We start from the raw sequence: 21,797 nt of genomic DNA, 5'->3' as shown, positions 1-21,797 counted from the left end.
TCTGCATCAACGTCGTCAAGCATCGTCGTCACGCATCACACATTCTCATCTGTTCAATTCCAATTAACCGTCATAACCAACAGCCTGGAGCTCTTTCCGCACTGCGTCTTCAGTCTGGATCTTCTTCATCTGAGTATCTTCCAGCTTCTCGCCACCAGCAAGACGCATCTTAAGCTCATCAATAGCACGGATCTTCTTCAGCAAGCCACGAACCTTCTTATCCTGAGCAGAAGGATCCTCAACAGGCGTTGGGGCAGCGACGGGGGCAGCAGAAGGGGGAGGAGCAGACTTGGCCGCACCACTTCCATTCATGGCACCAGTATTCTTGCCGCGGTTACGGTTGCGGTCTGGGCTAGGTCCAGTCGGGGCGTTGGCAGGAGGAGCATTATCAGTTCCGTCTTCTTTGGCCTTCTTGGCCGCCTCGCGCTTCTTCTTGTTCTTCGCGGCAGACTTAGACAGGTTCTCGGCAGGCAGGGCGACGCCGCCGCCGGGCGCGGCTCCAGGAGGCAGGTACTCCTCCAAGGGCTCGGCCCCAGGGATCTCACGACGGCGGGGCTTGCCGAAGGTGTTCATGCTGGCGCCAGGCACGCCGTCACGGACGAAGGCGGCGCCGCCTTCGTCTTCACGCTTGAATGCGAGCGGGGTCAGCTGGCCGCGTGCGCCGGGGGGGCGGTAGGCACCTGCTGGCTTGACGGGAGCCTTGCGCGTGCCCATGTAGGCGGTGGCGGAGGGATGGGGCGCAGGCACCTTGGTGAGCGGCTCACCCAACGGGTGGTGCTCGATGCTCTGAGGGCGCCAGGTGACGTCGTATAGCTCAGTCATCTCCTCGTTGTAGGTGAGACCACCGGTAACGTGCCAGATACGCACACCGTTGTCGACGCGCAGGCGGGGGCTGGTTGTCGCGGTCAGGATGTACTGTCCGTCGGGCGACCAGGCGCACACGCTGGCGTTGGAGGCCTCGACGGTGGTGATCTTGTGGTAGTTCTTGTCCATATCGTAGAGGTCCATCTGTCCTGCCAGGTTACCGAAACCGGCAACCAGCACAAAGCGGCCATGGGGCGAGAACTGGATAGTGTTGCGCGGTGCAAGGGGGAAGTTGTGCTTGGGCACACCGCGGAAGTTGAAGATGGTCGTCTTAGCGGGCATGTAGCCGTACACAACACCGAACTCCTTCGAGTTGGGATTCCAGCTAACATCATGAATAGGACCCTCCTTATCTGTTGATTGTCAGCTGAGTTCAACAAGTAGTAAATCGAGAAAAGCGCACCAAGATCAATGCGCGAGTCGAATGCACCGCTAGCGCTCAGCAAGTACAGGGTCGTCTCGCCGTAGTAACTCTTGCCAGTGCGATCCACCTCGGTCTGCGCAAGCACAATCAAAGTAGTTCCAGAGGCATTCCACTTCAACTGAACCTTATCGCCCTTGAAAAAACTCTTCTGGGACACGGGTGCAGCGAACTGCGGCACAATGAACACCTTAACCTGGGCAGGCTGGCCCTTGCGCTCAGGAATAAACACGGCAATCGACTGAGTCTGACCAGGCGACAAAGCAAAGTCCGCCACTCCCTCCACGCGCAACTTGTTCCAAACAGTAGACAGGTTGTCGCTCTGGTAGAACTGAACCTCGTTGGTCACGGTGCGAGCGCACAGCTTCTCGTCGGCAGTATACTGCAAGTTCCAACCGGTCTGCGACTTCTGGACGAAACTTCCCACAACCGAGTGATCGTCACTGTCCTCAATGGCACGCCACACCTTCAAGTTCTTGACGGCGTCTCCGTTTTCGTCCTTGGATGTGCGCTGCCAGGTGATCACATAAGTGCCGAGTGGCGAGAATCCCAGCTCGAACACGTTATCGGCGGCGATGCTTCCAACGACAAGGCCCACGGAAGGGTCAATAATTGTAACCCTGTGTCAGAGACGAATGTTAGATTTTAGACGTGAAAGTGGGGTGAAATCAACTGACTTCTCGGGCGACGCCCAGGCGAAGTACCGGCCACACGGCGAGTAGGCGCTACAGCGGAGGTTACCCTCTGGTCTAGCGGAGAAAGAGTTAGCAAAATTTTTGGATTGTTATCCGACTCAATTCTTACTTCGCGAACCCAGAAAGGGGCTGATAGACAGGGGCGGCATCCATAATGCTAATGCCCTTGAGCGTGCGGACTGTGCTACTATCAGCGATCATTCATCCACTCTCGACAAATATGGCCCGAAGTCCAGAACAAATATGAGGAGAGGAAGATACGTACAAGCAAGTTGCGTAGGAGCAGCCATCTTGATTTCGACTCGCGGGTCTAGAATAAATCCACCAAATGAAGAGAAATCGAATGATTTTCGGGAACACAAGGTAAAATTAGATTCTTCTAAGAAGAAACACGAATCACAAAGTGAACTTATAGGACCAAAATAGCCTCGCAGCGAACAATGATCCCGGTGGAATAACGGGAGTGGAACAAAGCGAAGCGAAACGGGCTTTTCGAAGGTGTTTCTCGGATTGGGATTTCGAGGGCTTCTGGGCAAGTGAAAACAGCAAGTCGGCGGAATAGAAGACTGCTAGACAAGTCAATGCCAGCAAAAAGGGTCGGGCGAAGAAAGGTAGTTGGGGAGGTTGAAGAGTTGAAAGAAGAGAAAATTCGAGTTTGGCGATGTGGCTCGGCGGCATGCCGTCATCTGCGGTATACGCGTTGTGCCGGGAATCCTAATTGTATAGATTGTACGCTTCGACTTCGATTGGAGCTTGAATGAAACTAATTGGTAGCTTGGTTATATATTATTCTATATGTCTAAATACATATATCCTTGAATACTGTCTCGGTGTCTGGATTCATGTGGAAAAGACAGGTGGCAATGGTCTTTGGAGGGGAAGACACCCCCAATCAGGTACTAACAACACCTACAACATAGATATTTGGAAGAAAAAGTTTTTATATATTATTCTCTCTTTTTATAATTACATGCATAGGCATTGTTGCTTGAAACAGACAAAGAAAAAGAAAAGTCAATTCATTGGAGGCATCAAGCCACTAAAAGAAAAACGCCTTCGTAGCCTCTTGAATATACCAACCTTGGAAAGCATGGCCCTTCTAATCCCGGCCTGGCGAGCCAAACGCACTGCTACTGTGACCAGGCGTGGTAACCAATCGAGGAGTTCTGGCAGTGGTATCAATAACATCCGCGTCAAAAGTCATACCATCAACAATGCGAGCATCCTCATTCATAGGCTCGGGGGTCATTGATCCAGCCGGTGACGACGATATCATGGAGCTCTCCCCAACATGGCCCTGTTGCTGCTGAAGATATGAAGCCAATGGATTTGGACGGTTGACATTGGAGCTCCCAATAGAAGTAGGTCGTGCTCCAAGACCTCCCGAGGACACACGGTTCATTGCAGGCGGACGAGAAATCGGCCCACTGTAAGTACTGTTGGCGCCCTCGCCAAAGCCAACCAGACTGGCATTGCCCTCGTCACTGATGTTACCAACACTGGAGGTGCCGTCGTCCTCGTGATCCTCGCTCATTTTGTCGGCGTCGTATGTGTCGCTACTGCTCGCCCAGGTTGTGCGTCCGGCGATGCTGCCCGTCGCGCTGGCGCTGCCGACTGTGCTGCGCTCCCTCAGTGCTTGACTCTCAAAGTATCCTGGAGCATACGGCAGAGGCACTGGACCGGAGGATGTCTGGCCACCGGCGCGGGCTGTGGCAACGCGCTCAAGGCCGGCTAGCCGGGAAATTCGGTCTGCACGCTCAGCCTCTAGTGTTGTAGTGGAGGATGTGGAGGACTGGTGCGTATGGCGGCCATGGGAAAATGGTTGGCCTTGGTGGCCATCTTTGATAGCTGTTGTGGAGAGAGCGGATAACGATGTAGTGCCGGAATTGGGAGTGCCTCTGAATTCCCCATTAATTAACCAAGTCAGTCAACTCTCTATGTTACTTATAGACACGGGGAAGACAGAGGTATGGAAATCTTACGGTCCCATATCCGATGGAGTGACGGGGTCGGATGGGGGAGGAGGCAAGTTGATCAGCGTTGGAGTAGACATGATGCGAAGATATGAAGATGAGGGGAAGAATGAGTTGATTCCCTGCAAATTTGAGTAGGGTCAGTAATTTCAGTGAGAAATTTCAAAAAAAAAAAAAAAAAAGCGATGGAAGTTGGAGAAAGAGAGAAGGAGAGATGGTGGACTTGGAGAACACTACCTATGTAGCTAAATAATTAATTTCATCCCACGTCATACCTCTCCGACTGTGGACAGTAGCATTTTAGTGGCCACTACGACAATATCGAGGTGCCGTATATTATATAGTCCCAAGATGCTTGGCCTAATACTTGGTGAAAGACTGAATTATCTGATTTATTTGATTCAAGATGACATCAGAGAATTGTATTTGACTTATATTTCGGATTTCTTTTATACAAGCCTCTTCGATAGTGGACACTAAACAGCACCCTACGATATCCCCGCCTTTCATCTTTTCCCCATATAAAATATGTATTTCCCCCATATAAAGTCATTGTACAGAATTTACCAGATATCCATTACTGGTAAATACAACGCCAAATTCATGCATTCGTTCATTCATGTATACAATCGCCTATACTAAAGGAAGAGAAAACAGCCCGCTGCTCCTTCTTCAATCATTAACCTTCCGATTCTCATAATGCCCCCGGAGATCATCCACCTCCTTCTGAAGTCTGGTGAGATCGGCCAGGATATCAAGAGCATTGGATGGTTGAGGGGCTGGCGTATGGTTCTCCTTCGACCCCATCACATCACTACTACGGGCAATGGAGTCTCGAGTGCGCCGAGGCGGAGGGGGCGGAGGTGGTCCAGAGCCAGCCGGTACACTCCCATAGGATGATGCTCGTCGCCCAGCCTTCAGCGATGATGGTCTGGAATTAGTTGGGGGAGACAAGTTCAGCGAGATATCTCCCAGCGGGGCCGTCGCTTGGAAGTCTCCCGATGATGGCGGAGGCATGCTAATTCTCTTGTTTTCCAGCGCCCGACTGGAAGGCCCCGGACTAGGAGGCAGGGAGCTATTATTACTCTCCGAGTCGTAAGAAATGGTTAATCGACTGCTAGTTTTGGACTGTGTAGACTTGGATCTCCGCATCTGGCTGTGCCGTCGACTGAGAGGTGGCGTCGGAGGACGCTTATGCTGAGACTGGCTGCGCTGGAGCGAGTCCGTCGATCCTGTCACTCCCGTAGAAACCGAGAAATAGTCTACCGATGATAGAGACACAGAGCTTGGATGCGAGGCGCCAGGCACAATATCTCCAGAGGAGCCATGGATGGACAGGCGGTTAGTAGACCGGGACCGGGCGGTCTGGGATGATTCTGCGGTGGCTGGAGACCCGATTCTGCGGCCGTGATGACTCTTAGGCGGAGGTGGCGGCTTCTTGTCTTTAGTTCGGCCGAACGGGCTGCTTGCATCAAGCTCTGGAGACAACTGCGCCGTAGCACGTCCTGCATGGGAGCTGTCTACACCTGTTGCAGACCGCATGTTGTGGTCGGGTGATATGGGGGATCCATCTGTTGATGGGTGTGGAGCTGATCCAAAAGATTCTCGCGGTCGATCATCCTTACGGGGAACTAGGCTCTTGTGACCATTGGTTTCGTTCTCGCTATCGCTCGCAGAGACATCCGGATTGAACGGGTTCGTCTCTTCGTCCGAGGAGCTGGAGTCATCTACCTCGCGTTCGAGTGATAACGAAGACTTCCCGGGATAACAGTTCGGAGCTATAGGTGGAGTGGATAGAGACTTGGAGGGCAAAACAGGAGCAAAAATGCCAAATTTGGTAGGCAAATCTGCGGGATTGCCTGTCCAGATGCATCAGCGCCATGTAATGATTTCCCCGTGTTGCCGGGAAGGCTCAATGGAGGGGAAAGAGGGGGAGAACAATACCCAGGTTTCTAGCACGAAAAGGATTTGATCCAGACATGTCGAGAATGAAATATGCTAGAATAAAGAGAAAAGGAAGAAGAATTGAGGGGTCCCCGCCGAGTTTCTTATCCATGAGGTTCCTAGTTCCTACGCGCCGCTTTCCGTCGAGTCCGGTTTCCCGAGAGGCTTTTCAATCAAATTCATTAATACATAATTGTCGATAATAGTTTTCAGTCAAATTGGAATGTTGAAACGAATGCGTCCCAGATCCCCTATTGTACACGGGAAAAGGGTATGGTACAGAAGCATATAAAAAATAAAACGCTCTCCAGAGAATACAAAAACAAACCCCCCCCCCCCCCCCCCCCCCCCATATGCCTCACCCAGTGCTGTGAATTAAAACAAAAAACAAGAAACAAGAAGAAAAAAAGAATTGACCCTCCCATATTCAAGTTCCACCATCACCGCTCGTTATAGACATGCCATGTCTCTTCATCCTCGAAAAACTTATGTGCCAGGCGATTGCCACTCTCCGTGGGCTGGCTGAATGCAATTTGTCCTTTGGTTATTTCCATCCCGTAAATAAAGTTGATGACCACACAGTCGAGAAGATCTAAAGCAATTCCCTTTCGCCGCGAGGATCCGGAGGTCCAGATGCGAGAGATTCCGACAATGGCCGGGCGGACTTCATCTCGCGTCGAGACAGAGCCGTTGGGTGCGTTGACATTGTGTTCTTTCACCACCGGTCGCGATTCCCAGATGCGCTCGGTTAGACAGAGCCCGACACAGCGACTGTCCTTCATATGCAAAAAGACCCTGTAGCGATCTACTTTCTCGGTCGGACCGTCCTGCAAATGTTTGGGCGGTTCCGTTTGACTCCAGAGGGTCTCATCATCGATTTCCGGTGATGAGAGCTCCTTATTGACAACTTCGAGAACCTTCTTCGCTTGGCTCTTTGCACTGGGAGACGCCTTGCGGTCCACAATCACCACATATCCCTCATCAAATCGAGTCGCTTCGTAGACCCAGCGTGAGGCGTTCGCACGCATAAATGCCTTGCCCAGATCGATCCCAGTCGCATTCATCTCGTGGAACTTTTTATGCAGCGCCGCATCCTCTGTATTGGACGAGATATATTCCATCCCACAGGTAGCACAGGTCTTTCGTGTATCACTTCCCAGGTCAATCTGCATCTGGCGCATGACGGGTTGTTTCTGACCCTTCTGCTTGGGTGGGTCCACGGATGCGCGTACGCTATTCGAATTAACCTCTGTCAAGGGCGTTCCGGTCGGGGTTTCCTTGTGCTTGCGCTTGAGAAACGCAAAAGTCGGCTTGCGGGTGTTGGCTGGCGGCGGGGTTAACCGCTGAGGTGGTGACGATGGTGGTGTGGTGAGATCATCACTATCATCGAGCGTGCCTTCCGACAAGAGGGAGTTGCGACGCGACGGGCTCGATAGCACGGCGGCTGAAGACTCACGTATGGCATATTGCAGATTAGCTTCAGCTTCATCGGACTCATCCACGCGTCTTTTCTTCGTGGCGCGCTCATCATCGTAGACGCGCCATGTTGGTCGTCCGTAAGTTTTCATAAGGCCTCTGAAGTGGAATGTCAGTCGCTCACCCTAGAAATTGGACCAACACATATATACCTCTTAAATGAATTGGTAACTGTCCACGGCATGACCCTGACTTTTCCAAAATTTGCTCAGGGCAAGGTGGGATGAAGAAGTTGAGAAAGTCGAGCTGGTGACGGCACGCGTGGGACGCTAGTCTGTTTTAGGTCATATTGTTTCGATGACTAACGGTTGACTTACCTGTTCCAAGGTTGACTCCAGAGGACTAGGGATTCTTTACTGTGCCTTTGTTTTTTTGAGGGGTTTTTCTTTCTTCGGATTTGAAGAGGTTTCAAGTTCAAATAGAAAAACAAATAATGAAATGGAAAATGATCAACAACTTCCGGTGGAGAGCTGAGTCTCTCTCTTTTTTTTTTAAAGAAAAAAAAGGAGAATCTCGCCACCAGCCGGGATTAATACCGGACCAAGGAGAAATGAAGGATGACAGAGTCAAGAGAAAGTGAAGATGTGCAGATGTGCAGATGTGCAGAGATAAAAACGGAGTATAACAAATAACAACCAGCCTTTTTTTTTTGTCAAATTCTTGTGGTTGGTATGCTGTCGGGCACTTCTTCTTTTTCTTTTTTTTTTCCCCTTCGCCCCCTTTCTAAAATCATAAATATACGGAGTACGGAGTACACAATTGGCAATTGGCAGACAGGCTCCAATTTCGAAATTCAACCAATAAGACTATCTTGTTGCACTGGGCTAAGTCCACCAGATTGGGAGATTAAAGATGACGCTTTCCTAAGCCACCCCTGGCCTTTCGCCAAGTGTGCAAGGCTTCCACCCAGTAAGGCCTTCCCCGTATTGCATTGTGCAAGGAAGCCCACGTTGGAATTGTGATCCTCATTTGACCGCTCCAATGCTTCACCTCCAGCGCCTACAGGCTACAGTTTATAGGTTATTATTTTCATTTTCAGGGAATATATCGGATCGCTTGGGGCCAACATGAACTTTTTTATGCTGATTGGGTCAAGACACAACAGAGATCTTTTGACCTTGTTTAGTGATTGGTTTGATGCTAGCCAGGTTACGAGGTCCCATCGACATATGGGAATCTGATCTCCCCGATTTACACATGAACTTGGTGGCAACTGGGCGCGCGGCGTGTTATCGTGCAAAGATGATCCCTCAGTGCTGGAGCATACATGATACACATACATTCCGGTCACTAACCGGGACTGCGGGGTCCCTAATTCATAAGAGTTGACAGGCGTCACAAGCTGCACCTCTGAACAGTTGAACTGGCCTCAGAGATTGCTGGAAGAGAGCTCCTCGTTCAAGGCCCTCAGATTTGCTGCTACTGGTGACAAATCTTTGCTTGTACCACCTTGACCATTCTGATCCATTCATGGCCTTCATATCTGTGCTGACCCTTCCACCCTTCTCATCCACTGGACAGCAACCTCTCGGTGTACACCCTGGCCCTCAAGAGGCAATGTTGGGTATGAGCCAGTCAGATCTAATTGTTCTGAGTCACCAACGCAATCTGATGCAGAGAATGTTACACAGATCCTCATCATCCGGTCTATGTTGTAATCAAATCCTCCAGTGGTGTTGTGCACGAGAGAGAGTTCTGTGGCCAAACTTGCCAGTCTATCAGGGTCTAGTCCAGAGGTAGACAGCCTCAAGCAATTTGGGTACATTCTTGTCGGGGCTGGGATGTTGAACTTATCTGCAAAAAGAGAAGCCCTAATGTGGCTGGTTCAAACGCAGCTGGAATCATACATTGTACAGATATGTACTATGTACTATGTACTCCGTAAGCGGCACAACTGAGGGGGTTAGTGTCGATCTCCCTGACGAAGAATGGCACCGTTGGAGCTAAGATTAACAGGGAATTTTCAGGGTTAAAGACTATAGGTAGATATAGATATTATATATTCTAGGTTTATATATAAATGTTAGTATTTGGAGTAGTAAGTCCTATATTTGACTATGCTAATCAAACATACAAAAAAAAGTGAAGAATTCATTCTAATACATAAATAAAAAGCAAAGTTCTTAGTATTTTACTACTTTATTATAGAATGCAGAGAGGTTATAATATTTCTCTACCAGCTGATGGTCCGGTCCCCGAAGCCCGCGCTCTCTCTTTTTTTTTTTTTTTTTTTTTAATCTCTCCGAGTTCCCCATCTTTTAACCCAAAAACTCTTCCCAACTTCCAACACCATCTTGATATAAACACAATGTCAGAACAAGAACAAGCTGCTGGAAAGAGAAAGCGTGCGAGTAAGTTGATTTTCTTATCTCTTTTTCCCACCCCCCTTGCTTTATAGCAATACTGTCATTCTGTTTGATTTGGGGGGTTTTCTCTCCACAACTACAACACATATGAGTTACTTGAATCGCAACATCTTCCAGAATTCTGATTTGGTCCGTGTGACATATCGATGGGCACCCAATCTCCCCAAATCACATCCCAGCCACATCTGTCACCTTTTCCCCCCCCCTTCCCTTTACCCCTCCCCGCGCCGAAATTGAAATCCTTCTAAGCTTAAAACTTCACAATGTCTAATATTTCACCTATAGGGACCCAGTCATGTCCTCCTCCGGAGCTCCCTCAGCTTGTCGCTGAGCAGCATGTTCCAATTCCATCCCATGATAAGGATACGCAACGCTTGATCGTGGTTCTTTCCAATGCCAGTCTGGAAACCTACAAGGCTGTCTCCAGTGGACGTTCAGGAACCAAGGATGAGAAGTTCTCTCTGTTGAACAGTGATGAGCACATTGGTATCATGCGCAAGATGAACCGTGACATCAGTGAAGCCCGACCAGATATTACCCACCAGGTACGATTCAACATCGCCAGTGGCAATACAAAGGTCAAAAAGGAATACCCACTAACCCACCGTAGTGTCTACTCACCCTTCTCGATTCCCCTGTGAACAAGGCCGGTCGGCTTCAAATTTTCATCCACACCGCCAAGGGCGTCTTGATCGAAGTGAACCCTTCCGTCCGCATCCCAAGAACATTTAAGCGGTTTGCCGGTCTGATGGTCCAGTTGCTCCACCGACTCTCCATCCGTTCCACCAACTCGCAGGAAAAGCTCCTCAAGGTTATTAAGAACCCGATCACCGACCACCTGCCCCCCAACTGCCGCAAGGTGACCATGAGTTTCGAGGCCCCTGTGGTCCGCACCAAGGACTACCTGGAGTCGCTTAACCCGAACGAGAGTGTGGCCATCTTTGTCGGTGCTATGGCTAAGGGTCACGATGACTTTGCCGATTCCTTCAAGGATGAAACCATCAGTATCAGCAACTACAGTCTCAGTGCCAGTGTGGCCTGCAGCAAGTTCTGCCACGCTGCCGAAGAAGTCTGGGATATCCTCTGATAAACTCAAATGTGAAAAAAAAGACAGAAAGAAATCGCGCCCAGAGAGCGCGCGTCCTTACCGTCTGTACTGACGGCACCTTTGCCACAGCTTTTTTTTTTTTTTTTTTTTTTTACGGGCGGGGATTGAGCACACAGAATACAGGTACCGGTCATATCTCTGTATATGTTTTGGTTGTCCTTGTTCGGGTATTTTGGCTGTTATCTAAGCCCAGCTCTCTCTACATACCTTTCTCTCTATCTCTCTGTTTTGTTTTGGGGAATCCACTGGGTATACTGGATACTGGGACAGCTATCAAGCATCGGGATTCATCCCAGACTGCCTGTGGGTGTTTAGAGAGCACTTCTTTTCCCCAGCACACGTTAACGGGTCGGATGGCATTTGGTTCCTTTTCGCCAGTCCTTTGATCCATCTTGCTTCCATCCAGCTTCAACCTCGACTGCTGCGATGCGTAGATCAGAAAAAGTGAACAGCACATAGATTAGGGTCCATTGATTTGGTTCCTGAGACACATATCTTCAACTTCTGTGTTCAATAAATGGCTTTTTTATTTTTTTTACTTCGTTTTCTCTCTTAAAATACTTAATATTAGTGATTCTTGACGTGGCATGCAATTAGGCTCGCCTCACTTTGAGTGCGCGAATCGGATCGAATCTGAGATGCACTCGTGCCCATCGTCATATATATGTATATTTTAGATATTATGGATATCGTATTACTATTCTATGTGAATTCATATTATTTTCTCTAAATTAACCTATCAAAAAGTACAATCCTAAATTATCAACGTACGACGTACTGTTGTATGACTCAAAGCCTGTACTCCGTAGCGGTCAGCACATCTACCCAAGTCCACCTAGCAGAGTCCTTTTTTTTCTCTCCCTCCACTCGAAAGTCTACCATTTGCTCAGACAAGGGAAACAAGTAAGCAAAATGCCCACTTAACATCGATAGGCTCCTGCACCTCGCTCAGGGCATCCAGAAGAGACGCCCCATCCGCCAACAGGAATCCACATTGGCTCCCCGCGATGACCTGGCAGGGATCCATCTGTACCCCTCCAGCCATAGAGCGTTTCAGTTTGCAAAAAATTGGGCCACTAGACATCCGAAAGTAGCCATGAACAGGAACGGCCTTCGGTCTGGCTACTGTGTTACTGGAAGTGCCACTGGAAGTACTTTGTACGGACTCACTTGCTTTCTGTTTTGACTATACAGAGTACGGCTTTGGGCTTCAACACGCCTCGTCCTCGGACTGTTTCAACTTGCCCGTGCAGATCAGGTGTACTGAACATTGACTTGATCTTTTGGCCAATCGTCTCTGGACCCCACTTGCCTGACTCCATACAGAAATCACACGTCCTTAGTGCCCACCAACGTACTATCGGAGATATGCGGTGGTCTGGATGACCCCTTTTCGCCAGCTTGGGCAGGATTTTTGGAAGCTGCTAGTTTATTCCGTCTCTGCTTGTGGATTAGAGTCACGCAGCCTTTGTTCTGACTGGCTCTTGGGGGATCATTCATGTGGCCTCGTTTCCTGGCGTCATAGTTCTGGTTATAGACTTGGATTCCCTCACCGTATATATCCTCCATACCGCATTTAATCTCTCTCTTTTTTCCCCTTCACCTTCGTTTTTTTCATATCCTCATTCTTTTTCACTATCTGTACGTGCTGGCATCCAGACACATCGACTTCAACCTTTGCAATGCCCGTTTCGCATATCACCCTGACTGTCTCCCACCTCCCAACCTCTACCTCTTTCTTCTTATCATGCTTACAGCCATTGGGATATCAATTCATCGGTCGACATGACGACTACATAGGTTTCGGTCAGAAGCAGGGGGAACCTGCTGATTTCTGGATGACCGAGACTAAGCCTGGGTGAGTGATAATATACAAAGAAATATCCTATCTTTTAACAAGGCTAACCTAAATCAAAGATCCCCTCCTGGTGCAGTCCATGTCGCCTTTCCAGCCCCGTCAAAAGACGCAGTCGGCTCGTTCTTCATAAGCGCCCTAAAAGCCGGCGCGAAGATCCACGGCGAGCCCAAGATGCGAGATTCGCAGTCTGGGTACTTCAGTGCAGCCGTTATCGACTTCGACGGCAACAGCATTGAAGCTGTGTACCGGCCCAGCAATGCCTCGGTTATATCCGAGGCAAGTGGGCCGACAATAGCTCTTCTGGAGGGTGGCTCCAGCCGCTCTGTAGTCTCAAAGGCAAGCAGTAAAGCTAGCACCATCAAGGCAGAGAGCATTGCACCCCCACGGTCCGAGGCCATGTCTGAAACCAGATCTGTGGCAAGGTCTGAGGCAAGATCCGAGGCAAGATCCGAGGCAAGATCTGAAGCCCGATCTGAAGCCAAGTCTCGCGCTGTTTCCAAAGCACCCACAACCTTTGAGCGGTCTGCACCAACTGTCGTTTCCCGCGGCCCACCGCCACCATCATACACTGTGCAAGTGCCCGCACCGCCAAAGACTGATGACGGCAGCAAAGCAGCTAAGACCATTGTCGGCACGCTCATTGGCGCTGCCGCAGGCGCAGCAATCGCCTACGCAATGGTCAAAGGCGATTCACAATCAACAACCCAAGAACCCGAACAGCCAACACAGTTCGTGAACAGCTTCCCCCAAATCAAAGCGGCCGCCCAATCCTTCTTCGGCGGTGACGACCAACAATCCCAATACCGCGCGATCGAAGCACCCCAACCACCTCGCAGCACCTACACCACGGCCTCAAACCCGCGCTCAACCATAACACGCAGTGTGACCTCCAAGAATCCACGCGCCAGCACAATCTACGATGGCACCGAATACATGCACGATAACCCACGCCGCGCCTCAGAAGGCAGCATCTACAGTATCCCGGAAGACATCCAGCTACGCGCAATCGAGTACCCACCCGCAAGCAACGCCTCCCAGCAACGCTACGCCTGCGCCCCCTCAACCTTCATCAGCAGCTACCATGACGATAGGACCCGCGGCGGCGCACCAAGCAGCGTGCATAGCTCATCAACTATCAAAGCATCGCAGAGCACACACCGCCGGCACAGCCACGATGACCGCGACGGGTGCGAGTCGAGCGTCTCGCAGCGCTCGCACAAGAGTCAGCAAAGTACGCACTCCCACCGGACTGCATCAGTGCGCTCTTCCTCGCATGTCGGCAAGGATAACGCTAGTGTTGCATCATCATCCCGCTCTGCACGCAATATCCCCCTCCCCGCTGGCTCGAACACAACATACTACTCCAGCCCGAGTATCCACAGCAAGGATGCTAGAGATGGGAACGCGTATTTGTCTGCGCGGGATATCCCGCTGCCGGAGAGTGTTGCGGATCTGGATGTTGACTCGCAGGTTTCGCCCGATGACTCGATTAGCCAGGTTGGGTCTCGTACTCACCGACATCGCTCGCATCGGTCAAGGAGCTCTAATGATGAGGAGCATGTGAGATCGGCGGATTCGGGGAGTCAGGTTTCTAAGGCCAGTCAGAGGACTGCGAAGGCTGGGGAGGGGTCGAAGGCTGGGAGTCGACGAGGGAGTCAGGTTGTTTGATGTGATGCATCTTGTGAAATACGCATGCTTGGTTCCTGTTCCTTGTAACGGGTGGCTGAGTTTGGTTTCTTTTGCATTTTATTTCTGTTTCCTCTATTCTTGGTGCTGGACTTGTACTTGATTTGATTTTATGGTGTTTACTATTAATCTTTTGATTTGCATCTACATAGATATACATACATATACATATACATACATATACATATACATACATATATGGAGTTGGGAGTTGGGCGATTGGAATGAATGCATTATTGAAGAGAATCGGTGTTTTGAGGTTGTACACTCACCCACTGATCAATCCAACATTATACGATGTACAAACTACAGTCTACAACATCCAAGGTTCATACAAAGACCGGCCTGCCTAGATTGTGCTATTTGAGATAGAAAAAGAGAAAGGCCCCTAAACACAAGACACACAATAGGCGATCTCGAACTATCTTCCAAATCAAAGCATTACCCACCGAGTTCGAAGCACCGCCTAGTACAAGCAAAGAATTTTAAAAAAAACCGGAGAAAACTCGGCAAAGTCCATAATTCAATCCTAGACGCATGCAGCGTTTGAAAAAGAGAAGAAACGGATGCCATGAATGCATGAGAATTTGGTCATAAGGATCGTTGGATATGAAAAGTCCCAGAAACTCAACCCAACAAGACAAGGTCAAACCCGGCGCAAATGGAGTTTTTAGACACGAAAGCAGGAAGCAAACGCGAGCAAGAACAGGTGCATTTGAAATCAACACACAGAGTTGGGTGAAAAAAAACTGAAAACGTTTCTACGACCACAGGTACGCCAGGCTTTCGCGGATTCTGAATCTAGAGCAGGAGGGCAGAGAAAGCAGAAAGATGCAGAGCGACGTTGAGATGACACCGAGAGAAAGTGACCGAGCGGGATAGGGGCCGCAAGAAGGGTTATTGAGAGAGGGAGAGGAAGAACAGAAGCGCAGAAGGGATCAGATTTGTCGTTTCACTCAAATAGCGTACTTCCGCGTCCACTCGCGAGCTGTCGCCTCGTACCGGGGTCGGTCGGTCTTGTAGACGTGCGCGATTTCGGGCACAAGCGGATCGTCCGGGTTGGGGTCTGTGAGCATCGAGCAAATGGAGAGCAACACTATGACAAGTTAGAGATTGTGCGTAATAGATAATGAAAGGAAAGTTATTGCCCACCTTTAGAGATAGTGAGGGCAGGGCTCCATTGGTCTCTCAGGATATCCAGACAGATGCTGCCGTTGGAGTTGATGTTGGGGTGGTAGATGCGAGTGGTGAAGTTAACCTTGGGTGGCTTGAAGGGGTAGTCGGTAGGGAAGTGAATGGCAAGGAAGAAGACGCCGCCAGAGTATGGGGAGTCACCCTATAAGATAAATTAGTATCATGAATCCGGTGATGAATCTCTACACCTCGTAGAGAGCTAGATGGCCCCCTCAAGGTCCTCCGGAGCAGAGATGAGAACAACTTACAGGACCCATGATGGTCGCTTGCCAGTGGAACTGCAAGAAAAAAACCAAAGTCAGTCATTTATGATCCCCTCATTGATATCAATTCTAGTTCAACACCGGGGCGATTATGCCCCGCCACACGGCGCCAACCAAGAAAACGAGTGTTCATACCAGATCATCTCCAACGGGGCCAGCGGAGCAGGAAGAGGGTGGGTCTCTAAAGGAGAGTTAAGAGTCATGAAGCGCAAATGATAGCATCAGGATAGGCTTACCGGCCGAGGTCAGTGAGTTCCTTGTTAATACGCTTGAGAGCCATGACGAGCAAAGATTGCAAAGGTGTAGAAAACAAAAAGAAACTGGATAATGGATCGTCAGATGTTGATTCAAGTTTAGAGAGTGAAGTTGGTCAACTTACGATTACGTCTTTGTGTGGAAAAGAAGAGGGAAGAAGATAATTGGGAGTCTCAAGAGGGGGAAAAGTGCCCCAGGTGGGCGGAATCGATTCTGTCGGTATTGTACGGCCCAATACAGGAATACCGGGCGCCACACTGAGATGACACATCATGATCAGCTCTCATTTGGAGGTTATTAACCTGTTGTTATTTGTGTTAAAGAACAAGGTAGAAGCAGATAGAATATGGGATATGACTTTCAAATCAAATTTAATTGCTTAATGAAGGTAAATGTCTCGATTGGTTTGAATCATCGAAAATTTGGCGGGGCACAGATGTACACAAGACAGCAATTGCAGATGTTTCAACTGCTCAGATTAGTCATTAGAAAGCAGTGCCTACCAGTAATTATGGAGATACATATGTATATATCTACTTTGTAATCAAGTAGATCTTCTAATAGTGAATCTCTACATATAATATTTCATATTTCATATTCAAATCTCTCTGAACTTCAATATACCTCTGTATTGAAAACCTGTATTGCACCATGTGATACTGATACACTACCCCTCGATGATGTCACGTGCGGGTGAGGCGCCCGCAATTTCCCGCTTATCCCAAAAAGGAAGGAACTATATACCTACATTGACTACATACGCTGATTACATACGTTGACTACATACCTACATATTTAGATAACTTAGGGCTACTACTGTAGGTGCGTAGGTACCTATTTGAAGCATTCGATTGGGATATATTCTATATATAAGTGTGTTCTTTTCAATGTTTATTTTTTAGACAAAGGCCTGTTTACCCGTAATGGCACGACCCAGGATCAAAGCTATTGGAATATGCATTAGCTTCAGCCCAACATAATCAGGCAGAAATAACTTACCATGGATATCACTCTGACCCTCATAGGTCTGCACCACAAACAGGTTAGCCACATGGCGGGCGATATGATACTCGTCACTAGCAGCGTTGCCACCGAAGATTTCTTGCAGGCTAATGCATTGGCAATGTCAGCAGAGTAAACCAGAAAAATAAAATAGGGAAACCTACGTTCTGGAATTAGCTAGCGCACGGTCACAGTTCTGACGCTTGATCATCGAGATCATCTCAGGTGTAGCCTTGCCAGCATCCTTAAGGCGAGCCACCTGAACCGCAGCCAGAGTTCCGTAAGCAGCATCCGTAGCAGCGTTAGCCAGCTTCATCTGAATAAGCTGGTACTTGGCAAGCGGGTTGCCCTTGAACTGCTTGCGCTCCAGGCTGTACTCGCGCGCACGGGAAAGACAATCCTCTAGGGCACCCATGGCACCAAACGCAATTCCCAAGCGGGCACTGTTCAAGCACGTAAAGGGGCCCTTGAGGCCCTCGACATCCGGCAGCATATTCTCCGCTGGTACGAGGCAGTTATCCATATGGATCATACCAGTGATGGAAGCACGCAGTGCACTCTTATTCTTGATAGCGGGAGTCTCGTACGACCCGGGCGTCGCACGCTCACGCTCCACAATAAAGCCACGGATCTTTCCCGTGGACTCGAGCTTAGCCCACACGAGCGCAAGGTCGGCGATGGGCGAGTTCGTGATCCACGTCTTGCTGCCAGAAAGCAGGTACATGCCCTTCTGCGTGGGGTGTTCACGCGCCACGGTCTCCATGGACCCAGGGTCAGAGCCATGATTGGGCTCTGTCAAACCGAAGCAACCGGCGACTGTACCCTTAGCGAGACTAGGAAGGAAGCGCTGCTTTTGCTCTTCTGTGCCGAACTCGTAGATGCCGGTCATGGCTAGCGAGCTCTGAACTGACATGCCTGATCGGTATCCGGAGTCCACGCGCTCGACTTCCTTGGTGATGAGGCCCGATGCCACAGTGCTGACACCGGCGCATCCGTATCCTTCAATTGAAGCACCAAGAAGGCCCAGCTCGCCCATCTCTTCTAGAATTCGACGATCGTAATTCTCGTTGCGGTAAGCCTCTGCAAGGGAGTCACTGACGTCAGTTCACCATTTCACGACAGAAGCAAAGCAAATTAGACATACCCAATACGCGGGGTGCAAGCTTATCCTGGCAATATTGGCGTGCTGTATCCTGGATTGCCAGTTCCTCCTCTGTAAACAGCTCTGCTGCGGCGAGAGGATCTTCCCAATTAAAGACGGCCGAGGAGGCATACCGGCGGCCTGCGGCGGAGGTAGGACCAGCCTGGATCGAGCGCGCAGCTGCACGAAGAAGGGAGCATTTCATCATGGCTAAAACAAAGAAGAAAGGCAATTTTACAAAGTGAAGAGAGAATCAAAAGGTGTCAATTGTTGCGGGGGACCTCCATCAAATATGCACTAATGAGACCTCGGCAGTTTTGCAGGTTTGGGGTATTTGAAATCACCGAGTGCAACCAGAAATGATGAGATTAAAAGATCAAGAGTAACTCGGCCCGGTTAGTATTTATCCTGATCAATATGATTCGACAAAATTCCCGAGCAATGGCTGTTTGGTTCCGCATGTTCGACCGACTCGGACTTTTTCGGTCTATCCGGGTGGGCTCTATGCCAAGCACCAAGGTGTATACGGAATAATATTGGGAGCTTGAATATTTTGTACATGGTTATAATTGAAAAAGAATCAAAACACAAAATTCCAAAACAAAGAAGTCACCACCCGTAGGTGATTTAGCAACTTGAGATCAAACGGTACTCAAGCTGAGGATGAACGGGGATCTAAAAATAGTTCGCCAAATCCATGGATGTCGCCAACGACAATCGCTAAGCCAAATTCCCGTCCATCCTTTCATATGTACATACTCGGTAGTGCCATTTATCAGGGAAATGGTCTATTTTCGTATGTATATATATCCCGACTTAATTAATAGTTCACTCTAATGTATGTTTCCAGCCATATTTCCCTCGGCGACTGTGGTCGTCAATCATAGGCCGTTAGTAATGTATGTACAAAGAGAATAGTCGAGGGAAAGCGTTCCAAGTCCTAGGTATATCACGCTGGCATCTGGCTCTGAAGGAAGTCAAACACTCCTGTAGGGAAATAATCCTCGTCAAATCCCCAAAGATCTGCCACCATAGGGTCAACCGAACCCTCCGATAGACCGGGCTCCTGCTTTCCTGGGGTCAAAGGAGGTTCAAGCCCGTTGCTGCGTTCAGCGGACAAAGGGGCCACCCCAAGCAATGGAGGCGGATGATTCAAGATGGTGTCACGTTCACCCAGCATCTGCGCTCCGGGGATGACCACCGCCTTGAAGAGAGAATGAGGTTCCTGCACAGTTGACCCCATGGAATTTTGGGTACCAGCAGTGCGCCTCTCCCATTCTTCAAGTCCATTCAGCATCTTGCGGAGACCCCGGGCGATGTGATGGCTCAGATGGCGCTCACTCGCCCGCTGGCTACAGGAAACCATGAGCTCGACGACCCGCCCAACAAGTACACGCACGTAGCTCACGTCAACGTGTAGGCCTGCCGAAGCGATTGAGGTCTGTTTGCCCTGGCTCCCAGGAATAGCCCCGTTTGAGCAAACCTTGGCTGCGATCTTTAGCAGAAACACTGCAGCAAATGTGATCATGCTGTGGAGATATAGTGGGACGCCGACAAGCGCTAGTTGTATATCTCGCTCGTCTAGACAAACCTGGAGAGTCGCAATGGCTGACTCAACAGCGATATTGGCACGCTTCCTGCGTTCAAATGACATTTTTCCAGATGAAGTAGATGAGTGGTATGTGCGCAGAGCAACTGAGTTCAGCTGCAGCCGAGAAAAATGATAGTGCATGTATACGGCCTTGTAGGGGTATGCGCCGACATAACGGCTCCCCGCTGAAGAAACATATTAGACGATGTAGTTGTGTCTCAGGAATTCAAGACTCACCAAGTCTAGGAAGCCATGCTGACTTCCAGTCCCCTATATCAACATCATATTGATCAATCTTGGGGAAATCACTCTCAGGAACCTCTAGGTCGACATCTGGACCGAATGCAAAATATATACGGGTGAGAATGATAAACAGGTCAACCTGGCTGTGAAGTCGGAGGTCTCCTTGTGAAGTTGATGGATTCTGTGTAAAAACATTATGTTGAGTGATACTAGCATCTTCATGAATCATCGGTGGTCGGCCATATGCAATAGAAAAATGATGTTCCAAGGTCTGAACAGTATGAGCAAGAATAACAACGCTTCGGGTCAAAGATTACTCACGTAGAGAAGATACCATAGCCTTGCCTGTTCCAAGTGTTCTGGCGACCCTTGTGTAGCTTTGCGAAAGAACTGGTGCAGATTGCGCTCGGTTGCAATACGAACCGCATAGCCAGAGAGCTTCCAACTAACATCTGCAAGCCAAAATGCTCCAATACATAGTGCGCGGATATCATCCAAGGTATGATGATGATCCAGCATAGACTCCGATGCCAATCTTGCAAACTCAGTGTAGCATGTATCAAATGTGCGTTCCTTGGTCGGCATGTGAAGCGCGGTGACAGCCAAAATAGCAGCACACAGCATTGATGAAGACCGTCTGACAGATTTCAAGTCTTCATGTGCCAGCAAGGCCCCGTCCCATAGGTAACGGTTGAGTACCTGGTCGAACTGATAGAACAGCTCCTCCGCTTCCTGGATATGAACCACTCCGCGCGAGATGAGATCAGTGCCCAGTGCTTGGTCAGGGGCAAGCTTTTGTCCGGGAGAGCTCTCACGATTTTCGCTGAGCTGCGTCACCTCGTACAAACTGCCCATCGGCGCTGTGACCAGAGAGGTTGCCCCAGTGTCCTCGCGGTCCAAAGAGTATCGTGGCTGATGTTGGGAGAAGCCAAAGTTTGACCCTGCAGTTGTGCCATTTCGTGCTGCACTTCCAACTGGCTCGGCCTTTCTATGTTGCGCAAGTCCATTATCGTCAGTTGAAACGGTGGAATCTTTCCGGCCTCTCTTGTTCGAAGGTGTCTCGATTGTGCTGCCGCCTGCTTGGTAGTATGATAGCTCCGGTAGCTGAGATTTCCTAAGCAGGTCCGTCATTGCTGATTCGATCATTGATTTCCACCTGTCGTAGCCGGCGCAATCAGTACATGTTACAGATGTAAACATTGAAAATAAGGCGCTCACTCAGCTTCGTCCTCCAGTAATGTTTGGAGGCTTTTGTTCACAACACACTCTAATCCCATGCGCCCACATCGCGAGCACACCGAGTCAGTTGCCTTCATATCACAGCGCACCTTGTGCCGTTTACACTCGGTGCATGCCCGTATCCGTCGAGAAACCTTCGGAACATGGTGAGGACGGTCCTCTGGGGTGAAGACACCCTGCGGTGGAGAATCGGACGAGGCGTCACCATTGGCCTCGAATTGAATGCGATTCCGCTTCATATCGGTGTGGTGGTTGGACTCATTCCTCCGCCTGGCACATTCCGGGGAAGACAGAAGGCGGGGTTCGGAGCAGCTTCACCGGCCGGTTCTGGCCCGAATTACTCATTGCCGGTTAGCCGCCTGAGGCAGACATGCATATTGAGGCAGAATAAGCATGGATTGGCCGGTCACCTGATCTTTGTACACTATACCCGATTAGGTTTAAATAGTGTCGCGCTTCCAGTCCAGCGCGTTCGCGT

At 49.6% G+C, this 21,797-nt stretch overlaps 9 protein-coding genes across 9 annotated transcripts; 2 read left to right on the top strand and 7 right to left on the bottom strand.

The window, feature by feature from the left end:
- Window positions 1-63: 63 nt before the first annotated feature.
- Window positions 64-2,350, bottom strand: N7479_000991 (translation initiation factor 2A; the record flags this gene model as incomplete). Its single annotated transcript, XM_057248689.1, has 5 exons — window positions 2,246-2,350; window positions 2,090-2,159; window positions 1,963-2,034; window positions 1,268-1,905; window positions 64-1,217 (listed from the first exon to the last, which is right to left on the bottom strand). The coding sequence occupies exons 1-5, from the start codon at window positions 2,268-2,270 to the stop codon at window positions 64-66; spliced, it is 1,959 nt and encodes a 652-aa protein (XP_057113121.1). The 5' UTR covers window positions 2,271-2,350.
- A 729-nt stretch (window positions 2,351-3,079) lies between these two features.
- On the bottom strand, window positions 3,080-4,033 carry N7479_000990 (uncharacterized protein; the record flags this gene model as incomplete). The annotated part of the gene is made up of 2 exons (XM_057248688.1): window positions 3,080-3,878; window positions 3,963-4,033. 2 exons carry the CDS (start codon window positions 4,031-4,033, stop codon window positions 3,080-3,082), a joined length of 870 nt encoding a protein of 289 aa, XP_057113120.1.
- A 592-nt stretch (window positions 4,034-4,625) lies between these two features.
- On the bottom strand, window positions 4,626-5,934 carry N7479_000989 (uncharacterized protein; the record flags this gene model as incomplete). The annotated part of the gene is made up of 2 exons (XM_057248687.1): window positions 4,626-5,812; window positions 5,898-5,934. The coding sequence occupies 2 exons, from the start codon at window positions 5,932-5,934 to the stop codon at window positions 4,626-4,628; spliced, it is 1,224 nt and encodes a 407-aa protein (XP_057113119.1).
- Window positions 5,935-6,337: 403 nt separating this feature from the next.
- On the bottom strand, window positions 6,338-7,557 carry N7479_000988 (ESCO family N-acetyltransferase; the record flags this gene model as incomplete). The annotated part of the gene is made up of 2 exons (XM_057248686.1): window positions 6,338-7,472; window positions 7,526-7,557. The coding sequence occupies 2 exons, from the start codon at window positions 7,555-7,557 to the stop codon at window positions 6,338-6,340; spliced, it is 1,167 nt and encodes a 388-aa protein (XP_057113118.1).
- A 2,445-nt stretch (window positions 7,558-10,002) lies between these two features.
- Window positions 10,003-10,826, top strand: N7479_000987 (18S rRNA pseudouridine methyltransferase; the record flags this gene model as incomplete). Its single annotated transcript, XM_057248685.1, has 2 exons — window positions 10,003-10,284; window positions 10,350-10,826. 2 exons carry the CDS (start codon window positions 10,003-10,005, stop codon window positions 10,824-10,826), a joined length of 759 nt encoding a protein of 252 aa, XP_057113117.1.
- A 1,703-nt stretch (window positions 10,827-12,529) lies between these two features.
- On the top strand, window positions 12,530-14,373 carry N7479_000986 (VOC family protein; the record flags this gene model as incomplete). Its single annotated transcript, XM_057248684.1, has 2 exons — window positions 12,530-12,705; window positions 12,765-14,373. 2 exons carry the CDS (start codon window positions 12,530-12,532, stop codon window positions 14,371-14,373), a joined length of 1,785 nt encoding a protein of 594 aa, XP_057113116.1.
- A 974-nt stretch (window positions 14,374-15,347) lies between these two features.
- N7479_000985 (putative ubiquitin conjugating enzyme (UbcD)) lies at window positions 15,348-16,128 on the bottom strand (the record flags this gene model as incomplete). The annotated part of the gene is made up of 5 exons (XM_057248683.1): window positions 15,348-15,487; window positions 15,544-15,727; window positions 15,834-15,863; window positions 15,984-16,029; window positions 16,085-16,128. The coding sequence occupies 5 exons, from the start codon at window positions 16,126-16,128 to the stop codon at window positions 15,348-15,350; spliced, it is 444 nt and encodes a 147-aa protein (XP_057113115.1).
- An 873-nt stretch (window positions 16,129-17,001) lies between these two features.
- On the bottom strand, window positions 17,002-18,454 carry N7479_000984 (acyl-CoA dehydrogenase; the record flags this gene model as incomplete). Its single annotated transcript, XM_057248682.1, has 4 exons — window positions 17,002-17,048; window positions 17,103-17,212; window positions 17,270-18,185; window positions 18,250-18,454. 4 exons carry the CDS (start codon window positions 18,452-18,454, stop codon window positions 17,002-17,004), a joined length of 1,278 nt encoding a protein of 425 aa, XP_057113114.1.
- Window positions 18,455-19,195: 741 nt separating this feature from the next.
- On the bottom strand, window positions 19,196-21,558 carry N7479_000983 (Transcription factor; the record flags this gene model as incomplete). The annotated part of the gene is made up of 4 exons (XM_057248681.1): window positions 19,196-20,022; window positions 20,075-20,351; window positions 20,402-21,236; window positions 21,299-21,558. 4 exons carry the CDS (start codon window positions 21,556-21,558, stop codon window positions 19,196-19,198), a joined length of 2,199 nt encoding a protein of 732 aa, XP_057113113.1.
- Between the last annotated feature and the right edge of the window lie 239 nt (window positions 21,559-21,797).

Source organism: Penicillium vulpinum (assembly GCF_028829585.1).
Source record: "Penicillium vulpinum strain IBT 29486 chromosome Unknown utg000001l_segment0_segment0, whole genome shotgun sequence".
In the NCBI taxonomy this organism is placed as follows: domain Eukaryota; kingdom Fungi; phylum Ascomycota; class Eurotiomycetes; order Eurotiales; family Aspergillaceae; genus Penicillium; species Penicillium vulpinum.
This window is presented reverse-complemented; position numbering and strand designations above follow the sequence as displayed.